The sequence below is a fragment of the Podarcis melisellensis genome, assembly GCF_964234715.1.
Source record: "Podarcis melisellensis genome assembly, chromosome: 9".
Classification (NCBI taxonomy): domain Eukaryota; kingdom Metazoa; phylum Chordata; class Lepidosauria; order Squamata; family Lacertidae; genus Podarcis; species Podarcis melisellensis.
This window is the reverse complement of record NC_138541.1, coordinates 1,740,267-1,753,308: the sequence shown is the minus strand read 5'-3', so window position 1 is coordinate 1,753,308 and position 13,042 is coordinate 1,740,267. Positions and strand designations below refer to the sequence as shown.

Here is a 13,042-nt window from a genome sequence, read left to right as displayed (position 1 = left end):
CGTTCATACCACTGATCGATCAATAGATTGCATTGATATCCTGAAATATACTCAGAGTCACAAAGCCCTTTCCGAGCTCGCAGAGGAGAGGGTGTTGCGGGCAGGACACTCCCACACTCGCGAGGGCTTCCCTCGCCCCCGTGAGAATTGGGGAATCCCTGGGCGTGCCTGCAACCCAGCCCGCCAATCGGCGGGCGAGGGGAGGCGCGGCCTGAGCTACTTAAGGCCAGGCACGCCCAGGGACCGCCCTCTTTTCCCCTCGCCCCAGCAGCTGAGCGGTTTTCCCATCCCACCCACCCTTAGATTTAGCTAGAATTGGCCAACTTCGGTTGGTCGCCGCAAGGGGCCTGGTAGGAATTTTTCCAAATTGGCGCACTTCCTGCCTTTTGGTTTTTTCGCCTACCTCGTAGCAATCGTCACAACTTTCACGGTATTGGCGGTTAGGCATTGGCATGGGGCAAATTATAGGAAAAAGGAGGGGGGAAGGGAGCGCCATCACCTTCCCCCAATGAGAAGGGGTAGTCCGGTAGAGGACTCCCGGGGGGGCGTGGCCTTGTCCGAAGCCTGGAGAGGTAGGGCCTCCGGCACGCCCCCGAGCGGTGACACCCGTGGGATCCTAGTTGGCGTACTTCAACAGGACTCCTGCGGTGTGTTCAACCCTTCCCGGTCACCATGCCGGGTAGTCGATAGAAGCCAATGCCTAAGGCCAATACCTTCTATTCTGTAATCAATAAAGTTGTGGCCTTTCACACCCATTAACCTTAAAACAATGTGTCTGTGTCTTCATTTCATCTGGGGGAGGAAACTTGCCACGCAAAGTGATTTCATGCTCTTTATTCAGCTCATAGTGGTGAGGAGGAATGAATGAAAGTCCCCTCAAAGTATCTGCTTTATATACATTATTTACACAATGGGCTGCACATGATTGGCTAATTCCAGAATTCTACTGTAAGCCAATCAGGTTGTGGATTCACTTCTATCTGGAGCATGATTGGGTGGTTCCTGCCAACCAATCATACTGCTGCATTGTTCTAGGACCAATCAGACTGCTGCATTCTGAATCCCATTGTTCTAGGACCAATCAGACTGCTGCCTTTTGGATCCTATTGTTCTAGGACCAATCAGACTGCTGCAGTTTGGATCCTATTCAATTCAGTACATAACATATCCCACTGAAATATACTGGGAGTCGAGAGTGGATTTCATGCTCTTTATTCAGCTCATAGTGGTGAGGAGGAATGAAAGTTCCCCCAGAATGTCTGCTTTATATACATTATTTACACAATGGGCACCACGTGATTGGCTAAGCGGGATTCTCCTGTAGGCCAATCAGGTTGCGGACACTTCCACCTGGAGCTGGATTGGGTGGCTCCTGTGGACCAATCAGATTTCTGCATTCTAAATCCTATTGTTCTAGGACCAATCAGACTGCTGCATTCTAAATCCTATTGTTCTAGGACCAATCAGACTGCTGCTTTTTGGATCCTATTCAACTCAGTACACAACACCCACCTTTTTCTCTGAGGAGCTCCGGGTGGCAGCCAAGGCTCTCCCTCTCCTCATTTAATCCCCACAATTTCCCTGTAGGTTAGGCTGAGAGGCAGTTTGACTGGCCCCCAAGGTGAGATTCCTGGCTGAGCGGGGATTTGAACCCCTGTCTCTGCAAAGTCCTAGTCCGACACTCTGACCACCACTGGCTCTCATTCACAGCACCTCCCAACCCCCAGGAAGTGTTGTATCCCCCTCGTGGAGCTCCAATTCCTAGCACCCTAAGCAACCTACAGTTTATTTTGGGAAAGTCCTGTGCTTCTCTAAGTGCACAGAGAGGAAGAGGAACAATTCTCCTTTGGCATCTCCATCACCTCCTGAGCTGGGATGGGAAGGGGGAGATGGGCCTCAGGTCTCCCTGGTCCTCTCCTGAAGGCTGAACCCCAATCAGTTTTGGGGTTTAGCACAGCCAGCTCCCTTCTGGACCTTGTTGTCTACTTCCTCCTCGGAAAAATCTTTCCACCTCCCCATTCACGGTTCTAATTTAGAAATTGTGCAGAAGCACATCCGCTGGAACAAAATTTTCCGGGCCAGTTATCATCAATGGAAGGAGGGGAGATCGCCAAACTCTTCTCGCTGGCAATTTCGCGTTTGGCCTCGCTGTGAGTTTCCACTGAAAAAGGGAGCCCTTATAGGACGCGTCACGGGTCGGGTTTGCTTTCTCAAGCCTGAAATGTGCCCTTCTTCGTGATGATGAGCGCACAGCACGTTCCTTCTGCGCTTTCTGACTCACTGGATGGGAAACCATTGAGTGGAAACCTGCCCCAACCCTGATCTTGAACCGGGACCAGGCCAACGATCACCCACTTTTTCCCACCCCGTGGGATCCCTTCTCCCGCAACGAGCCCCTTATTTCCCCTCTCCTTTTCTTGTTTGTTGCTGGTTTATTGCCTCGGATCCAAACCAGAGTGATCTCATCCCTCCTGATTGGCCGGCCCGGGTGGGAGTCGCCTCCCTTGGGTGGATGGCAGCCAATGACAACACAGGGAGCAGACATCCACAATGTGGGATTGTGATTTACCGTCCCTCGAACAAAGCATAAAGGAGCCCTTGAAGGCCGAGCCTTTTTGTGGTTATGAAAATAAAACCGCGTGTGGATACAAAGCTCAGACAAAGGGCCTTTTAAAAGGATTTAACGTTCTGTTTATCGTAGTGCATTCAACCTTCCCTGGGCTGGAAAACCCAACAAGCGTCGGCTGAGAAAGACATGGTCTTCCTAGCAGGAGTTCAGCCTCTTGTAGCTGATCGTATCACAAACCGCCTGGCTCATTAGAGATGTACATCGGCTGGGATGCCAACCAAGGCATGGAGTGGGGGAAGCCCGGCACTCCAGGCACCGTGGCACAAAACAGGCACCCAGCTGGCCTGGTGCCCTCCAGGCTGCAGGTCAAAGTGCTGGGTTTCAAATGCTCGTTTCTGGAGCCAGGCCCAGAGTGGCAAAGGAAACGCCAGCCCCACAAACGAAATAAAGGTGGCACCGTGTGCAAGCTGGCAGTAACGGGAACTGCACCTATATTGGGAATTGGGAACTGGTTGTGTTTCTGCTCCCAAAGACGGCACGGGCGATGGGCTTCGTTTGGCATACGCGTTGCAGAGAATAATAGACTCGTGGGTGGTACCTGGACGATCCGTTGAGCTTGCATGGTGGTCTGTTTGCATTGGTTTGAGGGGATGTTATAAGATGTCAACTCAAGCAGTTGTTCTCTATTTTCCACCATCATTTTCCTTAGCACACAAGGTCCATTTTTTAAAGTGGATTTGTTCTGCAAGAGCACCAAATCCACTTTAACTGCACAGACTGAATTTGCCACACACTGTTGAATCGCATCCACAAAATAGCCGCACACAGGCTGTGTGTTGCAAGTGTCCATATTTAGCCCTTGCTGGATGGTTCCAGAAGCAACGTTTGGGTTTGGTCTCAAAGCTCCTGGAGAAATAGCTCATTTATTCACACGGCATTTCTGAGGAGGGTCTCAAGGAGCCGCTCCTCAGTGGCGGTTGAAGGACTCAGGAGGGCCCTGGCAATTGTGTGCATCCATGCGCAGTCCCCAAGAAGTCCGGAACTGTGAGTGCCCACCATAAGGAGTCAAGGATGTCAAGCAAGACATCAGGACCCTGGACAGAAGACAAGGGAGCTGGGGGTGAAGGGAAGGGGGCGTTCTGGGTTGCTCTAATGCTGGCCAGAACATCTGAAGAGCCTGCTGGATCAGGCCAGTCTAGTCCCAGATGCCCATGGGAATCCTGCAGTCAGGATTCGAGCACCAGAGCAATTCTCTCTTCCTGTGGTTTTTAGTGGCATTGCTGCTTCCGGCTATGGAGGCAGAACAAAGGCATCATGTCTAGTTTCCATTGATAGCCCTCTCTTCCATGAATTGGTCTTATCCTTTTTTAAAGCCATCCAAGTTGGTGGCCATCATTGTCTCCCGTGGCAGGGAGTTCCATAGTCGAACTCTGCCCTGCATGAGGAAGTGCTGCATAAAGTGTGAACTGGAACCCGGGAGATCAGGGTTCGAATCCCTACTCGGCTATGGAGCTTGCTGCGTGTCCTTTGCCACTCACTCCCTCTCAGCCTAACCTACCTTTCAGGGTTGTTGTTGTGGGAATTAAATGAGGAAACGGGTGAAGCCATGTCAGCCACCTTTAGCTCCTTGGAGGAAAAGGTGCAATATAAATGCAACAGCGTGACCAGAATTGGACATGGTACAGTAATACCTCAAGTTAAATGTACTTCAGGTTGAGCATTTTCAAGTTACGCTCTGTGGCGACCCGGAAGTAATGGAGCATGTTACTTCCGGGTTTTGCCGCTCGCGCATGCGCAGGCGCTCAAAATGATGTCATGCGCATGCACAGAAGTAGCAAAACGCAACTCGCGCATGTGCAGACACGCCGTCACATCTTATGTTCTACTTAGGGCTCTGGAACGGATCCTGTTCGCATCCAGAGGTACCACTGTATTCGCAACAAAGTCACGCCATGGGTTTCTATAAGGGCATTATGATAGTGGCAGTTTTGTTTTCAATTCCTTTCCTAATGATCCCTAATATGGAATTTGCCTTTTTCACGGCCGCTGAACATGAGGTTGACATCTTCACCAAGCGATCCACAGTGGACCCTGAGGTCTCATTCTTGGTCACCCCCAGTTCAGGCCCCCATGTGAAATTTAAGGGGCTTGGTTTTTTTGGTTTATGTAGAGCTTTCTGAGTCTTGATCCTGGTCTGCGGCAGAACGTGAACCTTTTGAGCCGCGGACCATGCCTTGATCCACCTCCCTTTTCTCTTCCTTCTCAGATCCCTACGCCACCGTCTCCTTCCTACACCAGAGCCAGAAGACGGTGGTTGCAAAGAACACCTTGAACCCCACCTGGGACCAGACCCTGATCTTCCACGAGATCGAGATTCATGGAGCCCCACAGAACATTGCCGAGTCCCCTCCCAACATCGTGGTTGAAATCTATGACCACGACACCTATGTAAGTGGGTGGGAACGTGAGAATACACCGGGGAAATGGGGCGGCTAATCTCAACAAAGGTTTGTTCGGGATACTGAGGATTATATTTATTTGTATGCCGCTTTCAAAGGAGGGCAAAAAGTGGTAATATAGTTTTTTTAAAAAAATTATCTACAATTTTCGATTTTATACATTTCAATAATTTTACTGTCATTTTAACATTTCGAAACTCGACTTCTTCTCCCTCTTTCTCCAGTTCCTTAAATTTATTTTTTAATGTTTTCTGCATATTCCTAATTAATTTAATCGTTTATTCATCTCCTTTAAATGTATACTCTTACAAAACTGCAGGTTATTACAATAATCTTGCCAATGTTCTTCTCTGTTTACAGTTTGCTTGTAAATGGTTCAATAAACCTTTTGAATAAACATTCACAAACTTTTTATTGATAATAGTCAGTTAAATAGTTTGAGGATCTATACAACTTTGTAACATGCAGAAAACAGCATTCTTAGAGAAACCAAAGTCTGGAACTAAGGGAAGTCAGGGGGTGGGGTGGGGGTGGGTGGGTTTTGTGTGGGAGGGGGGGAGGGAGGAAAAATGGGGGGGGGGAACAAGGATGATATGTTTTTGGATAATATGTCTTGTTATAATTTTGAATAATAAAAAAAGTAAATGGTTCAATAAACCATTTCCATTCTTTTATAAAAAGTTTGTCACCTTGATTTCTTATTTTTCTGGTAAGTTTAGTGGCAATATAGTTAAGGACATAAGAAGTGTCCTGCTGGATCAGGCCTAGGGTCCAGCCCCTCAAGCATCCTGTTCTCACTGTGGCTGAACAGTTGCCCATTATGGGAAACCTGCAATCAGGATTCGAACACAAGAGCATCTCTCCCCTCCTGTAGTTTCCAGTAACTGCGATTCAGAAGCATCACTGCCTCTGATTGTGGAGGCAAAGCATAGCTATCCTGGCTAGGAGAATCCGATGATAGCCCTTTCCTCTGTGAATTTGCCTAATCCTTTTTTTTTAAAAAAAGGTATCAACTTTGCAGGCTGTTGGTGCCTTTTGTGGAAGCAAATTCCCTTGTTTAATTGTGCACTTCCTTTTTCTTCTTTAGCATGCATATACACTGTTACTTGTTAATTTCTGTGCCGTCCTTCATCCGAGGATCACAGGGCGGTTTACAATATAATAACACGAAATTACATAGCAATGAACAAAAGCAACCCCCTCATCTACAATGGAGGTGAAAATTGAAAAAATATTATAATCTTAGAATATCTAACGGTGAAGATACATAAAACGAAAGGGTTTAAGGTCAGTGAGGAGGAGCAGGAGAAAATATCAAATTATTTGGGCAGGTTTGAACAATTTGGGGCAATTAAAATGTTAAAAGTTAAATAAACCTTGTGGAGGGAGGAGTGTTAAGGTATATTGAATTGTACATATGTTTGATTTGAATATGTTATTATTGATTATGTATACCCAATGTATCAGCCGCCTGGGGGTTCTCACTGTTTGTGTTTTGGTTGTTGGTAATTTTTAAAATATATATATATATATATTGCATCTACATGTGCGCTTATGTATTATTATTATTTTTTAAAAAAATGATATTTATTAAGATTTCAGAAGATACATGTGCGCTTATGTAGCACATCTATGCACTCGGTGCATGTATCCAGCTCCTGCAACGCTCCTGCACTTCTCATTGGGGCTTGTTCAGGAGAACATCCTGCTTAATTGTGAAGACGATTAGGATTCTGTCCTTATAAGTACCGTATTTTTCGCTCCATAAGACACACCTGACCATAAGACGCATCTAGTTTTTAGAGGGGGAATGCAAGAAAAAAAAATTATTTAAAGGGAGTGCTGAGCAGAGCCTGTATGCATCCCAGGCTGTGCTCAGCACTCCCTTTCACGAGCCGTGTGGAACGTTTGTGCGGCGCTTGCAGGCTTTTCCCCGAGGAGGGAGAAGGGCCAGAAGCTAGAACAGCAAGAGGGAGCGCTGCACAGTGATCCCTCTTGCTGTTCTGGCTTCTGGGATAGCTGCGCAGCCTGCATTTGCTCCATAAGACGCACACACATTTCCCCTTACTTTTTAGGAGGGAAAAAGTGTGTCTTATACAGCGAAAAATACAGTATTTTCTGGCTTGCTCTGAGCATTCGCCCCCACTTTCAGTGAAGCCGTGTGTGTGGCTGCCTTGTCCCCCTTCCCTGACTCTCTCTCCCTCTCCCCAGGGCGCCGATGAGTTCATGGGGCGCTGTGTTTGCAAGCCGAGCCTGGACCACAAGCCGCGGCTATCGTGGTACCCCATCTGGAGGGGCAGTCGGGGCGCCGGAGAGCTCCTGGCTGCCTTTGAGCTCATCCAGCGTGAGAAGGTGAGCCGAGGGGAGGCGGGGGTCTTGGATGTTGTGGCAGAAGGCTGCCCAGGGCACCGGCCGAAGGCCTGAGAAGCGTTCTGCCACATCTAGAACCCAGAGGCTGGCCTCTTCCGTCTCTGAGGATGCAGGAATCCAGGGGGAGCTCAGCTACTCCAAGCTGGCTTGCAACCTCCCTGGAAGTCGCAGGACGGATTGCCTGAACCTCAGCCAGTCAAGGCTAATTGAATGTTCTTGTTTATGGAGCAGCGTTTGGCATCCAGGTGGCGGTTTTTATTTATTTGTTTGCTTGCTTGTTATAAAAACACATTGTTTCTTTGGCTGCGGGGCTGCTCAGCAGAGCACACAATGTGGGGAGAGAAATTCAAAAACATTAGCATAAAATAGCCAAAAAAATGATTGCATAAAACCTTTTCTTTCTTTCTTTCTTTCTTTCTTTCTTTCTTTCTTTCTTTCTTTCTTTCTTTCTTTCTTTCTTTCTTTCTTTCTTTCTTTCTTTCTTTCTTTCTTTCTTTCTTTCTTTCTTCCTTCCTTCCTTCCTTCCTTCCTTCCTTCCTTCCTTCCTTCCTTCCTTCCTTCCTTCCTTCCTTCCTTCCTTCCTTCCAAAATATCAGAATAAAACTGTTTGGAAACTCATACGGTTAAAGGCAGCAGCCACAGCAGACTGGGATCAACCAGCTCTGTGGCCCCAGAAAAAGGCTTGGTGGGGAAAAAAATAATAAGAGCCACTTGAAAATCAGGTCTGGTGGGAAGGGGGCGGGTGCTACCACTGAAAAGGCTCTGCTCAAAGTTACTGATAAGGTCAGTCACCTTTGACTGGACTTAACCATCCAGGGGTCTTTACCTTTGCCTTTACCATAAGGCTTAGCTGCTCTAGCTAGTAGCCTGGAGATGCCCCGGGGAATGGAACCTAGGACCAGTGCTTTACCAACTGCACTGGCTCCCGGTGGAGTACAGGGTCAGGTCTAAGGTGCTGGTTTTACCTTTAAAGCCCCATGCAGCCTAGGACCCACATACCTAGGGGACCGCCTCTCCTGGTATCGCCCACGGAGGACCTTAAGGTCCACAAATAACAACACTTTGGAGGTCCCAAGTCGCAAGGTGGTTAGATTGGTCTCAACTAGGGCCAGGGCCTTTTCAGCACTGGCCCCGACGTGGTGGAACGCTCTGTCACAAGAGACCAGGGCCCTGCGGGACTTGACATCTTTCTACAGAGCCTGCAAGACAGCTGTTCCGCCTGGCCTTTGGTTTGGACTCGGTCTGACCCTTATGTTTCCATCCCCTTATGTTTTTGATCTATGGGCTACTTTAAAATGAGGCTGCATTTTAAATTGCATTTTAACCTGTATTTTAAATTGGGGTTTGTTTCTCTTCCCCCCTCCCCTTTCCCTCCCATTATGTTTTTATTGTGATTTGATTGGTGCTCTGGCCAGGGAGGGCGGGGTATAAACAATTTATTATTATTATTATTATTATTATTATTATTATTATTATTATTATTTTGCATGCAAGTGGTTGTCATCCTCCTGAGCTGTGGCTCGTGGCTCCTTTGTAATCTCCTGCAGGTTTGTCCCCCCTGGACCCAAGACCATCTGCTTGTGAAAGGGCCAGTTCGCTTACAGTGGTACCTCTGGTTACATACTTAATTCGTTCTGGAGGTCCGTTCTTAACCTGAAACTGTTCTTAACCTGAAACACCACTTTAGCTAATGGGGCCTCCTGCTGCCGCCGCGCGATTTCTGTTCTCATCCTGAAGTAAAGTTCTTAACCCGAGGTACTATTTCTGGGTTAGTGGAGCCTGTAACTTGAAGCCTATGTAACCTCAAGCGTATGTAACCCGAGGTACCACTGTACAGATGTTGAACCTGCTTCGTCTCCCTGTTTGGAGGGCAGAACCAATCTCTGTTTTCTTTGGACAGGGGTGCAAATCACCCTCTGCTGATCTCCTATCTGTTCTCTTCCATCTGATCGTTTTCCACAGACAGCCTGTTCTGCTTCTGCTGTTGTTAAGAGGGGCCGGTGTTGCTTTTCCAAGGGAACTGTGGACCTTTGAGGCTTTGGGGATAGAGGTGGGGGGAGCTACACCCCCTCGCTTCAACTCCTGGGTTTGTTCCCATTAGGGGGACATCTCTCTTGGAGAGCTGAGCCAAAAGTGCAAAGTGTCTCCATGTTTATCTCGCTCTCCAGCAGGCAAGGAGTGTGCTGTGCCGGGCTGAGGGAAGACACGTCCTGAGTCCCTGCAGCGGGAAGGAGAGGCTGGTCTGTCCGCGGGCAGCCTCTGCCAGCTGGCACCGCTGGTCTGTTGACATTGGCAGGGGTCAAGAACAGTGCCCGGCAGGAGAAAAGGCAGCGCCGGGTTTGCGGCAAGAGAGAAGCGGTTGGCAGATGGGACAATTTTGACATCTAAGGAGTGTCTGGCTGGCTGGAGCGTAACTAGAGCACCAAACGGGGGCACAAATGATAGAATCAGGATTCGAGATTGGGGAGCGGAGCCAAAACTGACTGCCAGGGCTGGGTTTAGGTTTGATGAGGCCCTAAGCTGCTGAAGGTAATGGGGCCCTTTATATGTCCAGCTGTCCTTTGTCAACAACAAATTGTGACTGGTTTTTGGGTTGAATAGATGCTATACGGTAATTTATGGACCTAACAGACACCCTATATATAGAAGTGAGCAAACCAGTGATATTTTAGGGAGCAGGCTTGCAGGCGGGGCCCATGACTTACATCATAGGAGCCTACACAACACAAAACACTGTTGCTGTAGGTAGGTTTTATTTTACAGTGGTACCTCGGGTTACAGACGCTTCAGGTTACAGACTCCACTAACCCAGAAATATTACCTCGGGTTAAGAACTTTGCTTCAGGATGAAAACAGAAATCATGCTCGGGTGGCGCGGCGGCAGCGGGAGGCCCCATTAGCTAAAGTGGTGCTTCAGGTTAAGAACAGTTTCAGGTTAAGAACGGACCTCCAGAACGAATTAAGTTCTTAATCTGTGGTACCACTGTATTTGTTTTTTATCTTACATTTTGGAAATGTACATTCAGTTTTTTTCCCTTTCAATTTTTTGGGGGCCCCCAAGAGAGTGGGGCCCTAAGCTAGAGCTTGTTTAGCTTATATGTAAATCCGGCACTGCTGACGGCATTGGTTTTTAAGCAGAGGTTGGATGGCTACCTGTCAGGGATGCTGGAGTTGAGATTCCTGCCTTGCAAGGGGTTGGCCTAGATGACCCTCGGGCAAACCACCCCAGAAGGAGCACAACGTCCTCTGGAAGTACTACTCCATCCCTGCTATGCCAGACGGTCCATGAAACTCAAAATTAAGCATTTATAGAAACATAGAATTGGAAGGGACCTCAAAGGTCATCTAGTCCAACCCCCTGCAATGCAGGAATCTTTGGCCCAACATTGGACTCAAACCCACAACCCTGAGATTGAGAGTCTCATGCTCTACTGACTGAGCTATCCCAACCCGCATTGGATCAGCTAAGCCAAAACTGGGTTTCCATTTAACGTGCCTCGTTGAGTCAAATTTCAGAATTCCACCTTATTTATTTGCATGTGTGTGTGTGTGTGTGTGTGTGTGTGTGTGTGTGTGTGTGTGTTCCGATTATTCCTCCCTGGTATCTGAGTGAAGTTCCTTCTGGCAGCTTTATAGCTCCTGGGGGGTTTGCATTGTCAGGATTAGTAAGAAGAGGAGGCTGAGTGAGGCAGGAGCCCTTGGAAGGAAACCAAGTGTTTTACAATCTTTAAATCTTTCTTTTACAAGAACTCTGCACGGTGGCACGGTAGTCGTGTTCCCATTTACAGCCAGGGAACGGAGAGGTTATGGAGTTGCCACCGGAAAAGCTTCCCTGCAGGAGAGAGATTTGAACGGAGCGTTCTGCCCTGAGGGGCCTTCTGCTAGCCCCGAGGGGCCTTGAGGACGCGGGCAAGGCCTGGGATCAGGGTGGACGGCACTGCACGATTTGGGCACTTAACCCCCGGGGCTGGTTAAGGGTGTAGGGGAGGAGATGGCTGGCTGGGCCAGGGAGGAGGTTTGGGTGTGAGGGAAGGTCTAATCCAGGGGTCAGCAAGGTTTATCTTGCCTGGACTGGATCAGTCCCGTGGAGATCCCTCCGTGGGCTGGATCATGCATGCCTGCCCGTGATTTTCAGCGTCTGTGCGTGCGCAAACACGATTTATGGTGTCGCGGAAGCGAGTCCCCGCACTGTGCTGCGCCGGTTTAGCATAGCACGCGAGCAGGGGACTCAATTTGGGGGCGGCTTGTGGGCCGGTCAAACGACCTCTGTGGGTATTAGGTTGCTGAACCTTGGTCTAATCCTTCTCTCTCTCTTTTTCTGTCTGTGTGATATATCTTTATTGTTTTAAAATAGATACATTTATGCCAGGAAAGCAAACCAACCAACCAACCAACCAACCAACAAACGTACAATCAAATAAACAAACTATAAATTGACAAACAGACAATAGCAATATACGAAACAACACAGTTCTGATAACTAACATCATTTGTACTCCCAATGATGTGAACGATTGTAAAACTTAAAAATGACTTCCAATTATTCTTGCTGTACCTTATCTGTTGATTCTTATACCAGACAGTTACATATTTCTTATGCAGTTTCTGTTAACTTCCCTAATCCTTCTCATGGTGCCATTGTCAGAGCTTTGGGGCTATTTTGAAGGGTGCGTTCTCTCAAACCTTCCTGGTTTGTGTTTGTTCTTCTCCGTATTTTATCATGCTAAGTTGCTCTGAGACCTATCCTTCCTATAAAGCAGCCATAGGCAAACTCAGCCCTCCAGCTGTTTTGGGACTACAACTCCCATCATCCCTGATTGTTGGACTCTATGAACAGACAGGTGGAATAGACACTTTCACATATATGGACCTTATGCATAAACTGATTAGAGAATGAACTGATCCACTGGGTCTTCTACTTTTTCCCGTTGAACTTTATATGAACTGCTTCTGTTGAAATCTACAATTCAGTACAATGAATAGTATATATTATTTTTTCAAACGTACAACCGGTTACGTCTTGTGTGTTTATTGAATGATGCAGAACAGAGCAAAAGAGGCGGGAGGGCAGCACCGAATTTTAGCGTCACACAAATTTTGAGAGCCCAAAGCCTGCTGCTGCCCTGGTGCAACAGAAAGCAAGCTGGCTCCATCTCCCACGGAACAGCCCTTCAGATATCTGAAGGTGGCTATCCTGTCAGCTGCCAGTCTCCTCTTTTCCAGCCTAACACACCCAACTCCCTCAACTGTTCCTCATCAGGCTTGGTTTCCAGAACAAGATGATTAGGAGACTCTGAATGCAATGGCTTTCAAAATGGGTCTGGTGGCTTCTGCCCACGGCAAGATGTGGTCTTGGGGAGAATGACTGACTGGGACCATTTGGGGAGCTGGTTCACTCCAGTGGCCCTGCGTGAGATGCCTGTGACGGCTGCATTTCATGGGACCATTGCACTGTTCTTGGCACATGAGAATGGGGTCTCATTTGTTCCCACATTCCAGATGGAGGCACTGATACAGGTCTTTGCTTTTTGCTTCTTTCCCATAGCCGGCCATCCACCACATCCCTGGCTTTGAGGTAAGAACCCCTTTCTTGGCTGCAATTTCCAGGAACTGCTGTGGGACTGGCTGCCTTTGCCACCTCTTC

General features: G+C 48.0%; 1 protein-coding gene across 8 annotated transcripts in view; it reads left to right on the top strand.

The window, feature by feature from the left end:
* DYSF (dysferlin) overlaps nucleotides 1–13,042 on the top strand; it is a 188,901-nt gene that overhangs the window by 101,897 nt on the left and 73,962 nt on the right. For all 8 annotated transcript variants that reach the window (XM_081924740.1, XM_081924737.1, XM_081924735.1 and 5 more), the window contains 3 exons: nucleotides 4,836–5,017; nucleotides 7,240–7,380; nucleotides 12,944–12,973. In XM_081924740.1, the coding sequence (XP_081780866.1) occupies nucleotides 4,836–5,017; nucleotides 7,240–7,380; nucleotides 12,944–12,973 (353 nt within the window). The remainder of the gene's footprint in view (nucleotides 1–4,835; nucleotides 5,018–7,239; nucleotides 7,381–12,943; nucleotides 12,974–13,042) is intronic.